Genomic DNA, 25,202 nt, shown 5'->3' on the forward strand with positions numbered 1-25,202 from the left:
AGATGCCAGAAACACAACAAAAGAGGCACAATAGGCAAAAGGTAGAGGGGAAAAAAAGCACAACCCCCAAAAAACCCCATGCAAAATAAACAGCATCCCAGAGATCATTAATCCATAATTACAATTATTTTTTCCTTTTTCACTGGAGGAAAAACAGTAAGTTAAACAATGTTTCTTAAGCAGAACATTTCACAAAGCCCATGAAGCTGATGTAATCCACGTCTTTGGCAGTGTATGGCAGACCATTTCATAAGATGTCATTGTAAAGTGATGTGTTTATTATGTTAATTTATGCTATAACTCTGTGTAATATAGAGTATTTTTCTAGATATTAATAATGTCTAGAAACTAAAGAGATTCATATGGAGTCTTCGGTGAGTAAACATCATGCTGTTTATCAGCTCAAGCTCTAGAGTAACTCAGTATTACCACCTGTATCTAAAATCTTCGACAGTTCCAGCCTTTAGGGCTGGAACAACTGTATCAGCATAAAGTGTTCTAAATATGAGATTTTGTTACATTTTGACTGGTATTTGACTTCTGTTGAAGCAGGCAGAGTTGTTTTCCCCCCTCCTCCCAGGAGTACGCTGCTCTATGTCCTTTAGCATTTCTGTAACCATTCAGTGACCAGGATCAGTCCACCAAAGGGCAAAAACTAACATCAGAAAGGGGAGAGGGAGAAGACAAGGCAGAAGTTTGTCTTTTTTGGTTGTCAGTTTAGCATGTTGAATCATGCAGATGAAGGGCAAGAAGACAGGCATCAGAGCTGGCAGAAGATCCCAAGCAAGAATGGCAGGAGCAGAACTAATCCCTTGAATAGCAGCAAGCCTTAAGAACAGCCCAACTGTAAAGTGAAAGCACCTCCTGAATGATTCCTGGCTGCTTTCTGCAGTGCAAGAGGAGCATTTGGAATACGTCCCGTCCTTGACAGCCATGTTAACAAAGAGATAGGAGAGAGAAATAGGTTACATTCTTAGTACCAATATATTTAAAGTTATGTCTATTGTGTGTAGCTAAATCATCACATTTTGTACAAGGAATCAGGTAGCTGTACATGTTAGACTTTAAAAATCTAGTTGCAATTTTACAAGCATTAAGTATCTTAAAGTCAAATTTGGAACAAAGCTGACACCCAAAATATTTGAAACTTGCAACTGTTCCATCTTCCTTACTGCTTGAAATGATTGCAAAAGAAGGTGCTTAAACGCTAACAAGTGTAAGATATTTTGACATTTTACCACTTCTAAAATTGCCAAACACAGAATAAGGAAGTCTGTAACAAATCTGATAACTCATAAATCAACCAGTTTAAAACATCAGCTCTTTATCAGTAGAAGGAGCGGGTAATGAATCTGAACAATAGAGTGGTGGCAAATAGGCATTCTGTTCCCTGACAGAGAAAGGCAACTTGATGTACACATACTTATCCAACAGGAGGTTTTGTACTATAGATTAAGGCAGCCCGAAGATCAGAGCTCTATTTGTGACAATTATTAATCTGTAAAAGTGAAGTCTCAGCTATATTCACAGTGTCTTACATTATCTCCAGTTTTAAGGGAATCACACCTGACCTCACAGCGATACACAGCTCATCTGCATAATGCTGCTTGACAGATTTAAAAAAACCTCAGAACACTGCAACTTGAAATCTTGCAAATTCATTTTTGAAAATGGAAAAGGAAGAAAGTCTTATAAAAAGGAGTACAGAGATATAGGCTGAAACCAACTGAGAGAGGGTACAACTTCAGGACGTGCCCCACAGGAGCCACCTTTCATACGGTATGTGCAGAGGAAGCTTTCAGCTACTTGTCTCATCTCTAGGGAGCTGAAGTTCTCGTGTACCGATTCAATATTTACAGGATTTGTCCTCAGTTTCATTTTCTTTGCATACTCAGTCACTACATCTGGATGAACTTTCTCTTCTCCCTAGGAACACGGCTTTGGCAGGGCAGATGTCTGCACAAGAGAGGATCTTGGCATTCAGCAGCAGTTGCCTGGATACCACCTTCCTAAGCGCCAGAACCCTGGATTCATTTTTTCCAGCACAGAAAACTAATGCCTATTGTTCCAAGTGGTAATCCTGCAGGTTCACCAACTTGTGCACTGACTATTATTAAGTTCTACTAACATGAATGTAAGTAACATTTACTACAGAAATACAAAGTAGGGGTCTGAAAAACTTTTTATATAAAAAAGCATTATTCAGAGCATAACATTAAGTTCCAAAAATATTTTTTAAAAAATGAAGAATTTTAAGAGCTGCTCTCTGAGTGTTACAAGGATATTGGCTACTCAGGATTCAAGCAGGTTGCTAAATCCTAAGTGAAGCTGAAATGGATATAACTTCCAAAATATAATGACTTCTTATGAGGAAACTTTCTCAAAACAAACTGAAGGGTTCCCAGATTTTTCTAGGGCTACTCAGTCTTAATCCAAGAGCCTGAAGTGCAGATAGCTCTAATCTCACTCTACAGTACTCACCCCAACAGTTCTGAAATCATGGATGCAACCTGCTATTGTTACATAAGGATCTCAGAAGTGCTGAAGAGTCCTATAAACACTGAATCTGCAAGGCCTGAATTCCTAAGAACCTAACAGCTGCAGGAGACAACCAGGTTCTGCTTCAAGTATGATGGCTTGCTGAGGGCAGTTTAGGGCTTGTACTACTGTCCAGGTACACCAAGCACAATATACTTCCTTTCCAATAAGGCTGTCTGAAAGCTTACCAAGCAGTTCTACGCCTAAGAAGGAAGCTGGATAACTGCTCCCAGCATAGGAAGAATCTTTGTATCTTTCTTTAGCTATGCAGGAATATGGATATGTTGTTTGAAATAACCCTGGAAAAAAGCTGGTTTACAGAATTCCCATCTTTAGAAATTGAGGAAGCCGCTGTGAACTGAAAAAATGTGTATGAAAGGCTGTATTATTTCAGATCAGCAAAAATCCAAGTTTTCAAATGGCTCAAAACTTGGAAAAGCTGGAATTAGAAATGAAAAAAAATGTGGAATCCCTTTCCTTAGGGCAACTTATTCAGAAGATCTGTGTAAAACTTATAGATCATAGCGTATACAAACCAACAGTCTACATTCTTGTGAAAAAAGTTCAGATACTTTACCTGTTTGCTTTGAAAAGCAAACTACTTTTAAAGATTTCCAGGTATCCTTAAGAAAGTTGCAAATAAATGTTAATATTGATCTGTTAGCAAGATCACTTGCGCTCCATAGACTTCAGTTTTGCTGAGCAACTCCAGTCACTTGCCAATGCTAACTGGCAATTCTTCCATTGCGACAACTGTCAGCACATGCCTCTGTGGCCCAAAACTGGCTGCACATATTATCAAACAAGGCATGGCACCTGCAAGAAAAAAACTATTTAGAGTTCACCAACAGCAAGGCGGAAGTGCTGGGTGTTCCCATTCTCTAATGAAAAGCACAATTTTTTCAATTGCAACAGGATGGCACCACAAACACCTCTGTTTATAAGAACTATTTTGAGTGAAGAGCCACAAATAGGAAGACGTTATCTACTATTAACCATGTATTTTCATGTAACTACACTTGAAAGAAGATGAGGTTTAGCTCCATTTTCCATCTAAGAGGAACTTGAGAATGACCACTTTCTAAAAACCAAAGCAGACTTTTAAATTGCAGAGAAAGATTTAGGTCAAGATTTTTTTTCCCCTGAAGTCTAGGAGTCAGCATGACAAAGCAGTAATACAGACTAAAGAAATTGTGTGACTTCTGCTATCAGAGTTTAAACAAGTTAGACACACTTCTGATCAAAATGGTTAAGGTCAAACAAAATTTGCTTAAGAACTGGAAAATGGCAACCTCTAGTTCATTTTCTATAATCAACAGGAAAATATTCCTCTCTCTAAAAAGAGAGGAAAAAAAGGAAAAGATCCCTCATTTTGAAAGATAAACATTGCTCATAAAAAGTTTACTCAAATTATCGAAGTCAATACCTGAAGGTTACTGTTCAAACAACAAAGCACAGCATGATGAAAGAGTATTTTGTTGATATAGCACCAGGACTCTTTACTAGCTGAGGACTGCCAGTATTTTAAAAGTGGAAAGGCTGGTGTCCCACCACACACAACAAATCACTGGTGCTTGTCAGATACAGCTGCCAGAAACCTTTCTTGCTTCAGAAAAGAACAGACTAGTCCAGCATGATTTCAGCTGCACAACTGAGATCTTCAAAGAGCGTTGATGCTGTCAGAGATAAGCCCCAGGCATTAAGAACGAGGGGGAATAGGGTTAGCCCAAAAGACACTGGTGTACCCTGCCATGGAACACAGTCAGAAATTTTACAGTTTGTATTTTTCATCAAAAAATGCCAGTCCCCACATGCGTCACCTGATGAATCCTCTAACAAATCTCTTCCTGGATCCCACTAGCTCACTTTATCTAGCTCTTTGGTTAGCCATCAGTGTCAATCATCCTAAACTACCCTGACATGTAGCCTAACCTAGGGCTAGAGGCTTCAGGCTTTCAGTCTTGCTGGCTTCCAGGGATGATAAGCACTCATTCTAGGAAAACCAGCTTCTGCAGCAGTCTGCATGCAAGAGCTAAGCTCCGACACCCCGCACCCGTTGAGCTGAAGTGAAAATACATCATAATTACCCCACAAGCTGGACTACTTTTGTTCAGACTAGTTGGTAAAATACCTCTACAAAATTATTCAGCCAATGTCTCACCTTGTTTTAGATAGATAGATAGATTTTTCACATCTATTTATATATGAAACAACTGAAAGCAAGCTACTGAAACACCCTCAATGCTCCTCTGTCGAGTACTCCGCTCCTCCTGCAAAATAACCCTTCCTTTTCACTTCTTGTGTCCTGTACCCAGTACCCCCAGGCTCCACCACGTTTGCCACCTCACAAGCTGCTGCCCATTAAGAGGGAGAAAACCATGTCTGAGCCTGTTTGAGAACTCCCAGCAGAAGACAAGACACCAGATCTCCTTCCCTTGCCCATATGCAGAACTGAAAGTAAGGACTCTGACCTAGCAAGCCAACTAATCATGAGGATAGAAAGAGAAATGCCTTACTACTGGAGACCTTCATCCCCTCTGCCTGACAGGACACCAACCAAAGGGTACAGGAGCGACAAGGAAGAGACGGGTTATCTCGCGAACAGCACATTCACACAGAGATGGTGCAATTACACATACCTCATTTCCTAATGAAATTGGGCTAAAACTCATAAAACATGCAGAACTCTTCAATAATATGAGTGCTATTTTCAGCTAAGTCTTTTGAGACATTTAAGTCTATCTTATTTTCACATCATTTTTTTTTCCCAAGGAAGAAAAGTTCTTTACTTTTCCTTTGCTGCCCGTCTGCAGAACTAATCAAGAAAGAATAGATTTTAAACATCACATGCTGTAAACTTTGAAAGGGAAAAAACAAAGCAATGTAAACCTCTTCCAAATTTAGTTTGTTCATCAGAGGAAAATTCACTCAACGCAGAAAAGAACAGATATAGCAAGCAGTAAAATTTTTTAAGGTGAAGCAGAACTCACCAATATGATTTTCTTAACCATCCTCAAGACCACAGACATGCACCAGAGAGAATTTCAAACCTCAAAATACTCAGATTAAGGTGATACTAAATAAATTCTTACATTAAAGGAAAAAAAAATTCTTTAAAGCTGCATTATTGCGGCCTATAATTCCACAGTAAGGCAGGAACTTTGTCACTAGCTCTAGCAAGTCAGTACACTAACAGAATAATTAATGCCTTATCATTCTCTATAGTTAAGATTAGTGCAGTCTACTGACTGACAAACTTTATCAAGGCCCAGTCAGTAGGAAATACTATACCAAATCCTACAGTTTCAGAAAAATCATTCTTTCTTCTTAGCCTCTGTGTGGTCGAAATCACACTAGCAGGCTGCAGCTGCTCAGCTCCCCAAGAAACCAGGAAGGTAAGAAATACTGCAGTCATGCGTGTGTGTGTATATATATATTCCTTTCTACACACAACAGGACAAGACATGGGGCATTCTACTTAATTATTTAAAAGAGAATTTGTTCACCTCAGCAAAACAAAAGTAGAAGTTGCCCCAGCATCTGGAACAGAACAAGGACTTCAGCTTCATCCCTACCTAACACAATCAAACCTTCTGAGCAGCCTTGCTCACTGTAACACATTTGATATTGGAAAAGCCATGTCTTGAGATGGGACTAGTGGATTTGTATTCCTGTTGGCAGAAAAAAAACACAATTCTTTTTTCTAATGTTTCGACAGAAGCACATGCTATCTAAGCACAGAATTAGACAAATTATCTGGAGTAAACCAGAGTTTGAAATCACACTGCCTTAAATCCCACAGAGAGAAAGATCTGATTAATCTTTTCATGCTGCAAGATACTAGAAAACATAAGGAAACTGATAATGAATCAAAGAAACTGTTTTTGTAAGATGGCTTATCAAATTAATTCTGAACATAAAACTTTAAAAACGGCAAGCTACAAATAGTTGTGTAAACTGTTATTCCTGCAGGGCAAAGGTGCCTTTCATAACATGTTAAATCACAATATACAGAAATACTTTTAAGTGTATTCACTTAGCTTAAGGTTTTCCCCCAGTTTCTAGTTAGATTGCTGTAAGGTTTTGGGTTATTTCATTTTCATACTGTATTTGCCACTGGACATTATCTGATCAAAGAATCATTTTTGGACTTCTCCATCCAATTTCATTGCTCAACCAGAGAAAAAAGGTAACGATTCACAAAGAAACAAAAATCAGCAACTGCCCTCTGACAGAAAGACAAAATTATTTTAAAAATCTGAAACTGAGTTAGGAGCATCACCATGCCTATGGTAAAGTTTTACTAACGATCTGAAGACTCACATTCCATGGAGTGTAAGAAGTTATTCGTGAATCTTATTTTTAGTAACATTTTAATAAAAGTGATGATTTTCACATTCTGAAGAGCTAAAAATACAGAAACTTATTTACATTTTATAACAACAAAAATGTACAAATTGCTATACAAAATGCAGTACCGTGTAATGAAAAACAAGTTTTTGAAAGTTCTAGAAGTTAGGACATCACTAAGTCTGTATTTTCTGAAAAGATACCACTTTAAAGACTAAGTATTCATAAGAACAGTGATTTTCTTCAGATTAATAAAAAATGCTTTCATGACAATTATGACTGTCATTATTTTTAATTTTGGTTGATACAAATATAACCTCATAATAAAAGCTGCTGAATATATAACAAGTCAAACCCAATATATACTCTTTCCCTTGAGGTTTTTGCCACAGAAAATTTCAAAATGAGAAAAGTATAGAAACTTCTGTTTAAGGAAATAAGCCTGGCAAGAAGTTACCCTTTTATAAACCCCTATATTTGTACACAAATCAGACAGTGCAGATGTTTACAGTTATTTCAAAATGACACATATGGCAATCACTGTATGCTATCTGATACACGTTTTAGAGTGGAAATAATTCAGCACAAGCCGAACACACAGAATGGCAAATTTCCAGTCACATTTCTAGTTGACACACGCAAGCACATTGATACACAAAAGGAAATCTGACACACTTTTATTTTAGAAAAATATGGGACATCATACTGTACAGACGAAAAACATCACATATCAGATCAGTCAGACCCTTAACTACTGCTGAAATCATTGGAAATTGTCACATCTGTGCGTTTGGGTGCTCAAGTTGTAAAAAGATGCTGATTCACAAGCTTTGAGTATGGATGAATAGGATTCTACGAGCACTTCAGATTGGGTGATCACTGCAATAACTAGAGTATAGCTTAAATCATATATTGGGTGTAATAAAATGCGTTTTATTGAATGTATTAAGACTAATGCAAGCCCCTACATTATACCATGACCATCAAAAGCTGATCACTATTTACTGATTTGAAAGCCACCCAAAGGAAGACATCAGTTCACAAAGCATTCTGACATCACTGTATCTGCACTGGTTGTTGTACTGGCAAAGTGACTGAAAAATGCTTTGATTTGAACGCCGACAGCTCTTACCAAATGCTCCGGGATCATTCAGTTACCCTTAAATGGCAATGTGTAAAATCCTTTTCCTCATCAAAAGAGAAAAAAACCCCACAACAATCAGTTCAAAGTAAGATAAAGAAAAGCTACTGAAGTGCCCAAACGGTTCTAATCATTTGAACCCCTGATTCTGAAAAGGTTAAGTATTCTGTTCTCAAACATGTATGGTCCACAGATCTCATTTGAAATCCTTTGTTACTTTCACCCATGAGTGTACTGTATGATTAGTAGAAAATCTTTAGCAGACACAAAAAAAATGAAAGATGAAACTTGCAGCAAGAGAGCATGGCAAACCTGAGAGATCTATTAGTGCATAAATCTGCTTAAAAACTAAAAAGATAGAAAGAGAGAGCTAACAAACTACAATAAAAGTTATGTCTTTAAAGCAGTAAGTTATAACAGGGTGGGAAATGTTTAATTTGCACATATGCCTGCAAAGGGGTAACTATCTGAAAATAGAGTTGGTATTTTTCACAGTGTCAGATTTATGGTAAAAAGCCATAAATAGTAGTTTTTAATATTATGCTTTTCCCACCCTGGCAGAGAATAAACATGAATTTAGAAGCACAGTAGAAGTGAAAAACAAAGAAGAGGAGAGATAGAAAGCAGCAGAGAAAGACAGAAAAGGTGAATACAGAGCTACAGAAGTGTTTATTGAGCATGCTACAGAGGTAAGCAGAGTACACACAAAATGAAATTAAACAACCATCAAACCTCCCAACTTTGTTAGAAAATTAATTTTTAATTGTGCCACTTCCAAACTATACTGAATTTTACAATTCTAAAGATGTAAAAACTCAACTAATAGAAAATATACATGACCTTTTTTTTCTACATAGATAACAGAATCTATGAATCTTGAAACTAAGTACATCAATTTCAAAAAGTATTGGTCATTTAAACAGAATCAAGGTAACAGTTCAGACTGTCAGTGAACTGCTTTCAAATCAACTGGATCTGCAGATTCTGAGCCATGTTTATAGTAAAGTCAGATCAATTTCTAAATACAAAATATTTTGAAGAGATTTATTAAAACTGAATATTACAATGCAAGGTAAATTAAGACTAAAGGCACATAAACTTTGGTCCCACCTGGTTTTCAGTTTTAGAAAACTGCCACAAAATTTCCTGCAAGCATTTGCAGCAAACTTTCTTCATCATTGAAAAATACATGCACCATTTCCTCCACTAACCTGACCAGTCTGTACATGCTCAGAAATCCACAACCATATTCCATATCTTAATTACAAACTAAAGATGGCAATATATATTGAAATGCACGTAAGTCATGTCAACTTCAAAAACATCTACGAAAAATATTCAGCCACAAACAAGACATTACTTAGTGCTGACATTTATATGATACATCCCACAAGAGTGTGTACAAAAAGGTTAAGATTCCACAATGCTTTTCACGTAGGGCTCAAAGTCACAGAAGTCACTTTTCGTCCTTTAAGAAATTAATAATCTGTACCTTGTTAATTTTAACTAATGCCTACATTCATAACTGAATCTAGACCAGAACAATGAAATACAAAAGGCCTTTTTAAAAAAAAGAACACAAAGCAAAAAGTAGCAAAAATCAAAATAATTTTACTTTTTCAGCATAATGCATCTTATCCAATTAAAAAGAAAATAAGTGACAAGCCAGCAGATAAAGAAATCTATCAAGCAGGAGAAAACAAAAACTTAACCTTTTTACACACCCCTGCCTAAACATATTTAAATTATCATGTAACAATGTGCCCCAGACAACCAAATTTGCTTTTTACTAGTTATGCAATTCCAGCAGTACTAATTTTCCTTTTTAAGGCACGTACGTCAACTAAGTTGAAAAAATGTGGTACTAACTTGAAATCTTTTAAACAAAACAATGGTTTATCTAAACAACAGTTGAATGGCAGTTAATATTACTGCCTTTTTTTTCTTTTTTTTTTTTTTTTAGTTTTTTTTTTAGTTTTTTAAAACAATTGAGGAATGATAACAGCATGAAAAAAAATAAAAAAACAGAAGACAAACTCTGGTCCCCACTTTCCTGAACAGTCAAAAGGTGACAACACCAAACAATGCAAAACACCTTCATTCTCTATTTGCCTTTTTAAATAGTTGACTTAGAGAAAGAAACTCTCAGATGGTGACTTTCTCCCAGATTGTAATTGTGGAGATCAATCAAAGCCTGAATAGCTTCTTCTACTGTTGACATCTGAAGAAGGGCCATCTTGTGATCTCTTCTGAAACAAAATAATGGAATTAGGAACTTGAACACTACAGGAGTTGCTCCTAATGTTTTGCTACTTGATATGTATTTTTCCTTAAGACATGCTGCAAAATTCTTTTTTAGAGCTATGTGCAGGAAAGCTACTTACTGAAAAAATTTAAATGCTTTCACAGTGCCTCCAGTGTTAGCAAACAATGTGCGTAGATCCTCTTCTGCTACCGATGGTCTACAGACAGGAAGAAAATAAGCATAAGCAGGAAATCATTAGTTCAGTGTGCTGTCATTCACATAAATGTTGTCAGCTTACTGACAGTGAACACTTACGGAATATTGGACAGGTGAAGTGTTGCAGAAGGAGGGAATATATTTTGGAAGTTTTTTGAACCAGGTTTCTTGAAGCGATGCAAAGGTGAATTACCAAAATCTTTAGTCAGCCCTTGGTCATCAAGTCCCTCTCGAGGTAGTTGTACTGTGTGATGTTTAGAAAGGGTGACCCGAATAATCTTTCCATACATTTTTTGTCCATTAAGATGGCTCATGGCTGAAAAAGACAAGTTTACTCAATTGAGTGCTACTTTTCAATAGGTTGTGGTACATCACACAAGCAAAGAAGAAAACCGGTCAAGCAAATCAAAGGGTCAGTGTGCTAAAGGACTAGAATCAAGAACTAGGTCTGCAGACTCTTTGTCAGTATTAAATTTTATTTAGGGATCATCACATTTGATTGCGCTGCTGAATTCATTTAGAGTATTCATTCAGGTGCAGACCTTCTGGAACACAAGTCCATGCAAAAAGATTTTGGATCTGGTGGATAACCAGGATAAGAGACAGATTGACAAATATAAACACATTTAGTTCACCTGATCTTACACAGCCTAAGTACTTAGACTAATGGGAATATAAACAGAAAACTAATCTTACCCAGCTGTGACTGGTTTCCATCAGCCATCTGTATAAGGGCACTATCTTTCTTATTGTATAAAATCTTCACACGCTGCACATCACCATAAACACCTTTTCAAAGTCAAAAGTAACCCAAAAGAAGAAGTTCATTTTAAAGCCAGCCATCTAAGTAATGTGTTTTGACATATCAATGGAACATTCAGACAGCAACAAGATCACTCACTCCAACTCAACACACTCACAAATGAATAAAGGAGATAAAGATTTTGAATAGTGAATTTTGAAAAGAATAATTTCTGATAAACCCTCAAAGCTATGTGAATGATATAAAATTAAAGACCATGCAAAATATATTAGCATGCATTAAAAGAAAATCTGTGTCTATGGAGAGATTTAAACAGCAAAAGAAAAATAGCAAAAGATATACTTTTCAACTTTAAGCCAAAGTGCTAGCTACAAATAAGAATTAAGGTGAAACAAAAAAAAACCAAACAAACAAAAACCATAAAAACAAAATCAAATCAATAATAAAAGTATAGTGCTAACAATAACATACCGAAGAGGGTAAACAGACTTTGGGGCGTAACCATCTTTAGAAGGAGAGAAGAGCAAGCAGCGTAAGACAAGAAGAGAGAAGAGTCGAGGAAGAGCGGAGATGAACAGATCATCCATAACGAAGGGTGGTTCCCGCAGAATGGTGAGGTGGTCATGGATCATGGTTTCAAGGCGGTTAATTGGGGCAAGTTGGTCCGAGGAACATTTTGTTCAAGCACAGAAGCATGAACATAGGGAATGAAGACAGGGAACGTAGACAAAGACAAGGAGAAGGGTATGACAGGGAAGGGTATGGGGATTTGGGTAAAGACAAGGAAAGGGAAGTTGAACACACAGGGAAAAGGATGAAATGGGGGAGGGAATACAGCAATGCAGAAGAAAAAAAAAATAAGGAAGTGGGGAACAAAAAAAAATAAAATATAGGTCAGTACATAGGAAATGCAGGAATTTGGTCAGAAAATGGTTGGTTTATGTACTGTACAAGAAAAACTGAGTAAAATGTAGTCACCCAAGACAAATATGGGTAAAGTACATTCATATCAAGAGTAAACTACAGCATTTCGTCTCAACATGAAAATAAATTAAAAAAAGCATGCAATAGAAATTTCAAAATTTAAACTTTAACTGCGTAAGCATGGCTGGTTATGAAATGCAGGCAAAATATCTTTCAAAATGGCACTCTGATCTAAGACATTTTAACATGCAAGACTGTGGATGACAAAACTGTACTAGATGATAAAAAAAGCTTAATGATTTACAGTGACAGAGGCCAGTTAAAAATGGAACAGCTAGACTGATACGAACTTCCCACATTTCATACCAGCTTTCACAGCCATCAAAATAAATGTAAAGGACAGTAAAAATGCAAAACTAAATTAATCCCTTTAGATTTCAGAGTTAGCAAGAAAGATACAGTTAAGGTGAAAATGCTTTGCCACCACTTTTTTTTTTTTTAAGACAAATGAGTAACTGCAAAGAAAAAAAAATTACTAAGAGAGACTGGAAGAGTGCCTCGTCAAGATCTTTGGGAGAACCTTCAAAGAAAAATGTGTTAGAGTAGTTCACATAAATTAAGACTCAAAAATGTGAGATACAAGCATGAAATGAAACAACAAACAATTAGAAACAAAACAGAAATTCTAGTTCACATGATTGCAGTTATAAAAGAAAGAATAGTTGGTATTCAAAATGTAGTAGATGCCAAATTTTTCTTAGAGAAAATAGGTAGCTGACTGTCAAAGGATATTTTAAGTTGTTAGCTACCTAGGAAAAAGAATGTATTTAACAATGGTTTTAAAATAAGCCTTGGGGATTATTAAAAAAATAGCAAAAATACTTTTGAGCTTAAAATCCAAATGTAAGAGGCCAAATGCAAAGAAATTATAAAATACTGACAAATGAAGTGTGACTAAAGAGGGGGGGAAAGAAAAGAGAAAATTGTTTCACTTACCTCTTCATTTAAATTGCTAACCAGGAGGACTGTATTGCTACCAGCTGAAACTCCAGGCATTCCCACACGGCCAGCAGCAGCAGCTGCAGCTGCAGCAGCAGCATTTGGAATAGCCAAAGGACTCAGAGCTCCTGGAACAGCTGCAACAGGAAGCCCTAATTTTAAAATAAAGCATATTTTACGAAACACACACAAGTCATTTAAAAAAACAAGTTCCTATATCAGAACTAGTGTTGCATACACCCCTCTACACAGCGGATGATCCCACTGTAAAGTCATTCAAAGGGCTGTGAAATGGGTTGGTAAATTAATGTAAGAGAAATGCAGAAATTTTTTTTCAGATCAAGTCTGCAAAGATATGAGGTGTAAAAAGTACTTTCTATTCAACTAACCATTATTGTGCAGCAAAACTGTTTCCAGTGCACTCCAAAATGCTTGAAGTGTCTAGTCTATCAAGATGGTCTAAAGTAAATGTTGATTAAATCAGTAAGAATAAACACTAATTGTGCTCTCTGCATCATTACATCCTTATTTCCCATCATCATTTGAGATATATTCCTCACTTCACCTTGGTGCTTGACTAAATACCCAACAGTACAGGTGGCCACGTGAGAAGAGGTTTACACATCTCTCACAACCTTCGCATGAGGTGGGGAGGCAACCTTCCAAATTCAAGACTCTACACGCTCTGTGGTTAAAGTAATCCAGTTCTCTGAAGAAGCATGTTACCCTCAGCTCAAGCTTCCGTTGTGCTTTTACATTTTCTTCTTCAAGGAAACTTGGACCCTGCAGAGAAACACTGATTTTGTCTGCTCAAATCACTGGGATATGAGTTGAGTGTGCTACTCCCAGGATTCATGAAAGGTTCTTGTGATACATATGCACTACACGTAGTTTATATAGGAACAGTTTTATCGTATTTGATCAACACTGAATTAGCACATCACACAAGGTTCAGTGAAAGAGAACTGACGTATCAAAATACTTTTCCAGGACAGTAAGGCATGACAGATCCCCACCTGAAAGAAATACAACTTATTTTATACTCGGTCAATAGCAATCACCTAAGTTTTAGAAACTGTCAGGCTACCAGGTCTTAATAGAGCATATATCCAGTCTTCTAGTATGTCTAGACATGTCTCCCTAAACCTTAGAAACTTCAAGCCAGTCCAGCATTTTTAGGAATAAAGGAATCTGAAGAAGATCAGTGAAGTTTTTATGGTTCTTCCCATAGCTGGGCACAGCACAGCCAAGTAACTCATACTTTAAAAGGCAAAATTCTACATAGCATCAGCCTCTCCCAAGGACATTCTTTGGTCCCACTGAACAAGTTAAAAAACAATGATTAAACATCATTCCTATAAAAGTGTTTTCAACTATTATCCTTCAAAATTGTCAGCAAGAACCTGAAAAAGGGGCATTAGTGGAAAGTGCTAACAAAGAATGACAGCAATGACAGCAAGGGATAAAGCTGTGCAACCCCTAAGCACAAAAGGTATTTTCAGCACAACAACGTATTTCCAGCTGTAATATTAAACAAGTATCTAAATTGTGAGTAACATATATCAGTATTTGCTATTTTCAGTAGTTCTTAAATAAAATACTTTGTTTGTTGTGGTTCAGTATAATTCAGCTGTTTGTATCTAAAGCTTTTTTCTGTGATATCTGTAACTTTATTTTGGAGGGAGGGAGGAGGGGGAAGAGGAGTGAGACTTTTATATGTATTGTTTTATATGTGAGGTAAAAAACAGAAGAAAAAAAAATTGCCTCTGATAATTCATCTGAAACCAGCTCATTTCGTCCACTAGTAATTTTCTCCTTTCAAGGAACATTAACACTCATTGAATATTGTCCAGTTTACAGTCTCAAAGATTTCCAAAACCTTATTTTATCACAGGTGAGGATGTAGTAGATGAATGAGTGATGATGCATGCAGGCTAGATCATCTGTTTGATTGATATGTTTTTAACTGATTACTTAGTACACACAGATCTCATTTTTTGAAAAGGTCAGACAAATTATAAAGCCACAGCAAATAGCCGTGGAACAGAATTCTTAGTCTGCAGTCTCCACTGTACTTTGATTTGCCAATCTGATTTAATCAATTAGAAGTTTTTTAATTAAAAAAAAAAATAGAAGAGTTCCTGTTATGAATAAGTGACCACGTAACACATTGTTTAGGACTTGTATGAAACCATTTAGAAATGTTAAGTTACTTTGACAACATGATCAAGTAGTGTTAGAAATCATTGTCACTAGCTTTATTTTAGTTTCCAACAACTACAGATAACAGGTTTTTGGCTTTTTCAGGATATAAATGAAAACATACAAATATTATATACCTTCTTTCTAGCCTTTTGAGGCCTTTTCCTCAATGAAGTTAAAATACATGTCACATTATTTATTCCCTCTCAGCTTATCCTTTTGTGTGACTTCTGAAATGCAAATTGCTAATGCCATTCTCATAGTAGGCAAATTGAAGCTATACTAAAAAAATATTATGAACTTCCATGAAAACCACAGGCACTGGTAATCATCTCAATGCAGGTGAGCAAAATTGACCAAGAACTGGGTTTTTGAACCTGCTATGAACCCTTTTCATGACTCTGTGTCAAGTAATCACCATCACTTGTACTGACTCGTTCCTGTCCTGCTTTCGACAGCTTTGGGAAAGACAGCAGTTTAACATCTCTGCAAAGCTGCAGGAGTTACATCATAAAGTTACATTTACTGAAGTGGAGCCTTAACTTCGTCCAGAAGGAAACCAAGATATGTTTGGTTTAGAATTAGAGCAGATGAAGCACCAAGACTAACAAGACCTACATCCTGTCACTAAAACTGAAACCACAAAACTGTGTTGAACCTAAATCTCACTTTTAACATACGGATTACAGTACAATTTTAGAAAGCCAACAACAAAAACTTGCACCCAAGTTTGCAGCATATAGAAGTGTAACATAAGCAAAAAGAAGTGAATCCTTATTGCATTTTCTGTCGGCAATCTCACGATATACATATAAAAGATCAGCTATAGCAAGAATTTTTACCATGAGATGGACCTGTGCCATTCTGATACTCTTTTTGAGCTCGCAAAAGAACCCAAAGAACAGCACACCAAACTCAAAACGGAGCTCCACTCTTTCCTGGGGGAAATATGCCCTCTGAGAATCACATGTAAATAATGCAGAGCAGACACCCAGCATATGCTGAAGACATCCGTATCAACATTAGAGAAAGAAATTTTATATCAAACAGAAGGAAATAAACATTAAGACTGAAAAAACTAGGAGGGAGGTTGCTGTTATCATACATAATTTATGAATGCTGTTATCATTCATGCCATACTTAGCACATCAGAGTTTTCCAACCTCCGTGACTCTCTGAACTTTGAAGTCTTCCCACCCTTCTTCTTTTGAGTATCTGAATAAATGCAGCTATTAATTGTAAGCACAAGCATCCATTCTGGTTTTTGGTATTTTTCTATCCTTTGTCCTCTTTATTTTGTGCCTTTTTACACAGTAAGCAGCCCAGAATGAAGAATATGGAAGAATCTATTCTTCCATATTCAAATAAGCACCATTCCCATTTTGACAATTATCCTAACGATTAAGGCACCAACTACTCTACAGAGTTTTTTACAAAAAGTTTTCAGCTCTAGAACTCAAATTCTGTAAAAACAGCAAAAAGTCAACTAGAAAAAAAAGAACAATAACAACAGAAATCCCTATACGAACCATCCCCATTTGACAAGAGGATGAAGAGTTAGCAATATACCAAGCTCACCCAACTGGACATGAGCAGAGTTAGAAAATGTACCCAACTCCCTTAAGTCTCTTTTGAAACAATGAATGTTTTTACACAAGAAAAAGCCAACATAGAATCTCCACTGTTCATCAAAATAAACATGACTGACTTCACTGATGCTCTGAGAATGTTTCACAGCTGCAAGGAAAGCCACTCAGGTTGTGTACTTTTTATTTTTCTACTGCTTGGAAAAACAGTGCATGTATGGAGATCCACCCAAGGAGTACAAATTAAAGTATTTAATTAGTTATTGTGACTGTCATCTTCACAATTTTTTCAGAACTTGTTTTTAGTATACACAAAAGAATGAGTGATTAAAATCAAAATGTTAGAAAACTCTGTGGTTTTGCAGACAAAAATTGAAAGTATCTAAGTGACTTTCAGGTCTAAAGCAGCAGACCTGAAAGTCTACTACCTGAAAGTCTACTACCTCCAGTATTAGATCATAAAGTACACTAAAGTCACTTGGATAGCTGCAGAAAGTACAGTAACCCAAATTAAATATATCCATAGTAATGAAATGATCCAAGCATCTAGCTAGAGTGTGATTTCACCATACCAAGCAAATTAAACCAGTTAATTTGATACATACTGTAAGTATTATATACAAGGAAATACATTAGTAAGCCTGAGACTACAAATCAACTTCTCAGGATTCAGGAAAATGTCACAACTAGAGTTACATAAGTAACTGCATTTGGCACTGTTTTATAGCTCATGAAACTTTACTCTCTCATCTCCTAAGTCTCAAATATTGTGGGTCTCATTAATAAGCAGCTTTACTTCGCTTTTGTCTACTTACTACTCATACTGCAGCCCCATGTCTGTGTTCCAGTCATTACAGGCTGACAAAAGAATTACTAAGAGCCTCAAGGGTGTTCCTACAGCAGTCATGTCTATGTGTCAAACTTCTACATGAACACTCATCCACCTTCCCAACTGAAGCATGAAACGAGATATTTCAATTTTTAAATTATGGGAAATTAAAGGAGAAAAAAGAAAAGAAACTTTTCTTCATGGGACTTTAGGTTCTTACAGTATTTTTGACTTCCCAAAACTTTTGCTGTAGCTGCAGGTGATTCTGGAAATGTAAAGTCCAATGCTCTGGGATTTGGGGGAATTGGCTTTGTGTGTACTTCACAACTAGATTTCAAATGTGTCCTTCAAGTAACCTGATTTCAGAGAATGGGCAAATACAGCGCAACATTCAGTAGCCCTAGCTACAATATTTATCTCTTCCTGGGCTCACATCATTCACTGAGTGCCTCCTATCTTTCCTAACAGAGAGCAGAGGTGCCGCTTTCCTACATTAACTCAAAACTTACTTCAGTTTGGACCAGACTGTACAAAAACCCATGATATCTAGGTTGTTCTTATGTTTTCTTCAGAAGAAAAATGGGAAATTATGAAAGAAAAAACATAAGAAAAAGACTAAGTGGGAAGAAAAAATGATCACAACATAATAAATCAGCTTTTATAAAAGTAATGATTCTATATCTGAGTGCTATTACATTTTAAAGAGTGAAAGGTGTTCTCACCAGAAACCAGTTTGACAGGAGTAGGAGTATGCATTGATTATTTTGGTAATAGTGAGAAGATAGATATATCTGTAGCTTTTTCAGAGCATTTCACCAACTTCTGATGAACTCAAAGGCTGACAGGATATATAGAACTCATAAAACATAGCACTAGAACTGCAACTAAAGATTTTTTTTTCTTTTATTCACAGAAACTACAAGTAGCACCATAGGGGTATTTTAAGCAAAGAGCATAATCTTTCCTCTTTGAAGGAAACCAGCAAAACATTAGTTTCATAATGTGAAATTATAAATAACCATTAGCATGAAGAAATCACGCAAATCATGTGAAGTCTCTCTGACAAACTAGGTGGCCATAGACAGGAACACATGAAAGTGGGAAGGACTGACTTCAGGATACAAGCTGAACTAACCTGACTTTCTGATACTTTGTGCATTTATCATTTTGTCAGGCAAGTTCTCATTCATTTTTTGCAGTACTTCTAAAGACAATATAATTATGTCCCACAACTCAGAACACAATATAGACTGAACCCTGAATGGGCCTTTGGACACTGTTTAAGCTGTTAGAAGGATTAATGAGTATTTTCATGAAGTGGCTTTGCAATACAGAAGAACATCAACATCATACCTAGAAGAGAAGTCTCCTTTGCAAATGCTGCAGCAATAGCTGGGTCCAATGTTGGCTGTCCATCACCAGATGGAAGGTCAGGACGGGTGTAGTCTCTGCTTTTATCATTGTTGTACTTCACATTCAAATTCACCAATTTGGAAAAATCAATTCGTAGGGTACAGCAAGCATTATAAATATTTTGACCATCTAAGGCCTGAAAAAAAATCACAATTTATTTAAAAGACACGCAATACCACTTGGTTGCAGAAGGTTGGAGCTTTTGGTTGTTTTATTTTAAACAAGGTCAGTGTATAGATATTTATCTGTCTTACAGTCTAGCTTAACCCCAATTAAAATACATTAACCTCTCGACATGATTCCAGGAAGCTCGATGCTCCCTTCTTACCTAAAAACTGTTTTTATGCACCAAAGTGCCAAAGGACATTTTAACACTGTCAAACTTAAATTTTGTCTGTTGAATATAGATAATTAACCCGCTTTCCATAGCACAGCTTAAATTCAAACATAATGCCAAATAGGCTTCTCAAAGGAAAAAAAAAATCAAGAATCTTACGTGGAAAATCGACACAGGGAAAAAAAAATCAATACTGAACTACCATGTTAGACAGTCATCTATAAAGGCTATTATATTCTATTATCTATTACTTTATAATATATAATATCTATTATATTAATAGATATTATGTATCTATTATTCCTACACGCTTTCCTTCTCCCCTTAAAGGTAATTAGTGCCAAAACTGAGAGAAAACCAACTTTATTGCTAACCTGATATTACCGATACTCCTTTTTAGAAATCCCACTTTCACAATTAGTTGGTACTTCTGAAAGAATGCCTATTAACATGACATATAGTACTCTATGAAAACACTTTTTAAAAATCCAACATTATATATATACATATATACACACACACACATATATAAAAATATTTATGTTTCCTCCATCTCCATTATCCACCAGGCAAGTTGATACCTGGATTTGAGTCCATTTTGGGAACATCTCCCTTACACTCAAAGCACTACCTGTTAAATATGAGACTTAAAAATACAGAAACTTTTGTAACAAAGTCAGTTTAATTCTTAGGGAATGCTAGGAAGTGAAGCTCATCTTAAAAATCAGCATTCAATCAAGTCATTATGTTAATTATAAAGCTACCCTACATATATATATATATATATGTGCTGAAGAAACCAAATAAAGGAAATTTTCAAATACACACACCAGATCTTTTATTTCAGTGTCTGAACTGAAATGTTAAGACTGAAATGTACCACTTCTGGACCTGATCTAACTCTTGCAGTTAGCTGGGTTACATCTGCAGTGTACTTGCCAACACATTCAGGTTCTGGTAAGGACTTAGTATTCTGAGCTAAGCACTGCACAAACCTTGTGTGCCTACCATTTTCATACAGTGATGCATCTGGAAACTGAACATCTTGCAGGCCTGGGCCCGGATCTGCTAGGCCTGGGCCAGCAAGGCTATCCCCACAAAACGTATTATCACAACTGACATCTCCAGAGCTCATGAAACCACTTAAAAGAACTACCACCATTAGCAGTCAATGTAAAAGAATATGTAAGGCAATAGAATTATTTTGCCATAGCTTGGAAGTTCTAAAAACATATAGAACAAAAACTTAAAGAAACTGGAAAATCTAAGCATTGTATCAACAAAGAGCAATTAAAGAGAAACTCCTATGCCTGAAACTCAGCTTAAAAATGCTTTATACAATATTGCAAAAGGAAAATTTACTGTTCTTATTCATAGAACACAAGCTTAATTAAATAATTCTGTATTGCTGGGGTGATGGTGGGCACCACCATTACAGCATACAGAATTTGCTAGCTCTTTAATACATGGTGACAAAGCAGAATCCAAGACTCCTGTTGGTATCTGCGAAAGGATTATCACTTGAACACTCACACCTAAAAAAGTTTATACTGAGAATCTGCCATCACTTAGAAGACTTCCTACCTTCTAAAATCCACTAAGATATGGATTAGAGGAAGGTCCAAATTATCCAGCCAGAGTTTACTTACTGTCAAATACAATACCACTGCCCAGCAAGAGAACCCCATTCCCATAATGAAGAAAACAGGTGTGAACAAGAATGAAAGGCTTTATTTTTTAGCTTTGTCCAAATCACAGGATCCATCAAGATTCATACTTGACCTCTGTGTGAAGACTGTAGAAATACTGACTTGTGGCTTCCAGAAAGCTGCTAAGTTGATGGAAATATTTTAGACTTAAAAAGTAGCAAACCAAGATATATCTGTGTTTGTAGTTTCTAGAGTAGTCAATGTTTAAAGGGAGCTATATAAAAATAACTAAAACTTCTACTGAAACCAAAAACTCCTCTTTCTACCAAAATCAAAGTGACCAAAAGTACATATAAAAGGTACTGCACAAGTGAAATCCCTTGTAGTTGGGACACAGACAGACTGAAAGAACATCCTGAACCAGAAAGGAATGAGATGCACTCTTAATAAGCACTGTAGTCAAACTCTAGGAAAGGATTCAAGCACCAGAACCAAAAACCCCTCACCCCAACTATCTACCAGCAGCATCATACACCTCTAACAGTGCAAGAAAGATTCTCACTAACCAGCATTTTCTTCAAGATTAATTGTTCACATCTAAAGTCACAAATGTGAATGTGCATCCTGAGCATTTACTTGTATAACAAAAAGAATGTGCAACAAGCACCCAGACACTGCTCCTCTCTGCCATCTTGAAAAAAATTACACCAGCCATTCACAGCTAGTGAATGTACACACAAACATCATCTCCAAGAACTCTAATTACTGCTAAGAAACTTCTCTTTAGAGTATTTATTTCACATGTGATACCAAACCAAACCACACCGCACATGGGCCAAACTAAGGAGCTCAGGAGTTATGAGACCTCCTACAAATGTGAGTACCATTCTTCATCTTGCCTGTGTCAGAAAACCCAAAAAACTAAACCCAAGATTTTTAGAAGGGTGTAATAGCTAAAGGCTTAAAAATACCCCAAACCCAAGGAAGCAACACTTACAAAACATATTCCAGCTCAAATAAGTACCTCAAAGTAACTAAAGGTCATACGGTAAGTATCTCTTGGGAGAGACGTGTTCCAAGATGCGTCCTACAGATATGCATCTGAATGAAAGTAACCTCTTTTGAGACAAATGTCTTAGATACAAGAAGTTTCTGTGGCTAAAAAGCATATGTAAATACATTCCATTCTCAAAGATTAACATATTTTATATATAAAGCACCTGTTGCTATGCTTCCTGGACTTTCTGATACAATGCAATGCAGCATTCTCCTGTTTACCTGAACACTATTGATCATTTCTGAGCATAAATTGTGCTCCTTAGAACTAAAAATGTCCAAAAAAGCCTAATATAATAATAGAGGATAATAGCCTTGCAGCTCAGTCTCCTATCTGGAGATGTCCTTTCTTTCATTCTGCAATGACTACCTGAAGTTTCTCTTACATATTTTAGGGCAATGCAGATTAGTAGAGATCTTCTGCAGACTGCTACCAGCACAGAGCTACCCTGAACTTGTGAGTCAAAACAACTGGAAAGATGACATGCACAGTCTAACCTCATTGGAATCTTTGAATCACCTGTGGGCCAAGGAAGGATCAACTGGCCAACTGTTAACAGAACCTCTAGTGATATTTTTAACCTATGCTGGGTCAAGATGACTGGCATGCACTACATACGAGCCTCAGTTAATTGTCGATAGATGAGTCATTAATAACTTAATATCCATGGTTTGTCAAGAATACTTCCAGTACATTTGCACGAAGGCAAGGCTCTGAATTAGCCAGCTTCGCAGACAGCAACAATGGCGTTCTCATCTCTCCATGGCACACCAAAATACTGGTGTTCAAATATTTAAGTCTGCTCCTTATGCTGAGAGTACTCAGCGTTTACAATGAAAATGGGCTATTTTTAATGCTTAGAGTATCTCCATATGCATACGGACAAAGCCTTCTTCATTAGCAGAAGCACAGCAGTTCAATGTGCTCTACTCTTGCCCATTCTCAGAATCTGAAGTTCCCAGTCTTCACCCAAGGAACCTATAATGATCCAACAAGAGGGTGGTGATGAAACAAGTATCGGTGGAGCCACTATCTACTTTTACAGGAAATGAGTTTCTTACAAAACAAGTGGAGTAGGAATGCGGTTTTTCACCAGTTGCTCATTCAAATAGCAAAAGAGATCCCACAGGGCTAGAGGCTTCATATTGCACATTCTTGTCAGTGTCACTGTTTTCTCAGAACCTTCAAATGCATAGCATCTCTCCTTGGTACTTACATCACTTGAGTTTTTCAAATTGCTCTTTAACTTCCTTAATAAGTCTTCAATTTCTATTAAGGCCACTCTCTGATTTCCTGTGAAGTGGGCTGCCGGAAAATTAAATTTCCCCATTATCTTCTACAATAACTTGGATGGAAAACAAATTGAAAACTTTACTCTTCTACCATGTGTTTGATCTTGAACTCCATGCAACTTAATTGTAGCCACCACATCATCTTCCTTCTACTTCCAGATGTATTTAAACTGAAGGGGTTTTTTTCGTATCACCTGACTGCTTCTTTCCTTTAGGTATTTTTGTTCTGGTGGCACTTCATGTTTTATCACAGTGGCTTAACCATAAGAACTGTATTTTACTCTATTCAGTTTGTGAGGGTAGTGGGGAAATCAAACCCTCCTTCCAATTTAGCATCCTTTAATAAATGCAGTTGGTACTTCTCTTAACATTTGGTACATTTACACATAGATTGGTTAAAACATGAAACTATAAACCTAAGACCACTCCAATTTGACAATAAGACCACAAAATCATTCTGACAATAACTGTGCATACCCATGCCATTTATTCAATATACTTTAGCCATTCACACACAACCTACTACAAGTGAACAAGTACCCTAATCAAAACATGCAAAACTGGAGAAACAAATGCATGCTGGTTTGTTTTGGTTTTTTTTTTAAGACCAATAGGGTCCCAACAAGCTAGTATCAGTTTGTCTGAAGCCAACAACAGCAAGAGATTCTTAGATTCCTTTCACACTTTTACATACCTCACCCTTTCATTTATAACTCCTTTTATAATATATTCCTAGAATTACACTGATAATTTTCATATCACTACAGTTCATTTTGCACACATCATTTTTCCATTAATTTTCCTGATAATATATGACTCAAAAAACGAGGTCAAAAGATACCACTTTTGTGACAGACTTTGCATCAGAAAAGCACTTTAAAAGCAGCAGTAACATCTACTACTGAAAAATGGTTTTCCAAACACAGGTCAAGCCTGAATTACAACCTTCTGTAACAAACACATTTAGCATCCAACTATTTATCAAATACTTCAAATATAGACGTAAATGTCTACAAGTGATTTCTGCAGAACTTGTAAGTTAAGATCTAGTTTCTGTACCCCTATTTTAAACCTGCAAGATCCCCATCCATACAAATTCTTATGTAGTACAGTGATATATCTGCATCTCTCTCTACTCTGAGGCATAATCTAATATTTGGTGTTGTTTCAACTCTGAAAAGGACATCCCTAATTTAAATAGCGTTCAAGATCTACAAACATTTCCAGACTGCTTTTCAGGAGTAGATTATTTCACAGGACCACCTAAATCAAACTGCAAATCGTTTCTTCTCTTCTCTCTTGTTTTCCTCTACAGCATGAAAACTTACACATTGCTTTTTGAAAACATATTAAATTTTTTGTGATGCCCTGTCTTGACCATCTCACAGCTCTTTACTCAATGCCCTGTATTTCATTTGCTGACAGGGACAAAAATGATCACCCACCACCACTTAACAAAGTCTTTATTTCAATATAGTCCTCATTCTTTACAACAGAAAATTAAAAGCCCATTTTTGTCTTTCCTCTATTAAGAGGAAAATTTGCCAACTTAGCCTGAGGTGTGAGCTTTTCACTTTTGTGAAGTTCTCAGCTAGTCTGTCATCTACAGGCAATAAGCACTTTCTATGCTGCCAAGCAACACTTAACCAGCACATCAATTT

General features: G+C 36.5%; 1 protein-coding gene across 7 annotated transcripts in view; it reads right to left on the reverse strand.

Moving 5' to 3' along the window:
- Positions 1-8,769: 8,769 nt before the first annotated feature.
- Positions 8,770-25,202, reverse strand: part of PTBP2 (polypyrimidine tract binding protein 2) — a 46,731-nt gene continuing 30,298 nt past the window's right edge. For 4 of the 7 annotated variants that reach the window (XM_066192399.1, XM_066192392.1, XM_066192398.1 and 1 more), the window contains 7 exons: positions 19,147-19,342; positions 13,174-13,328; positions 11,725-11,758; positions 11,187-11,279; positions 10,590-10,806; positions 10,414-10,491; positions 8,770-10,278 (listed from right to left, as the gene is read on the reverse strand). In XM_066192399.1, the coding sequence (XP_066048496.1) occupies positions 10,146-10,278; positions 10,414-10,491; positions 10,590-10,806; positions 11,187-11,279; positions 11,725-11,758; positions 13,174-13,328; positions 19,147-19,342 (906 nt within the window). In that variant the 3' untranslated portion in view covers positions 8,770-10,145. The remainder of the gene's footprint in view (positions 10,279-10,413; positions 10,492-10,589; positions 10,807-11,186; positions 11,280-11,724; positions 11,759-13,173; positions 13,329-19,146; positions 19,343-25,202) is intronic. The other 3 variants (XM_066192395.1, XM_066192394.1, XM_066192393.1) reach the window with 3 other exon arrangements.

The sequence above is a fragment of the Chamaea fasciata genome, unplaced genomic scaffold, assembly GCF_029207755.1.
Source record: "Chamaea fasciata isolate MVZ Bird 193981 ecotype frontalis unplaced genomic scaffold, bChaFas1.0.hap1 SCAF_10, whole genome shotgun sequence".
NCBI classification, from domain to species: domain Eukaryota; kingdom Metazoa; phylum Chordata; class Aves; order Passeriformes; family Sylviidae; genus Chamaea; species Chamaea fasciata.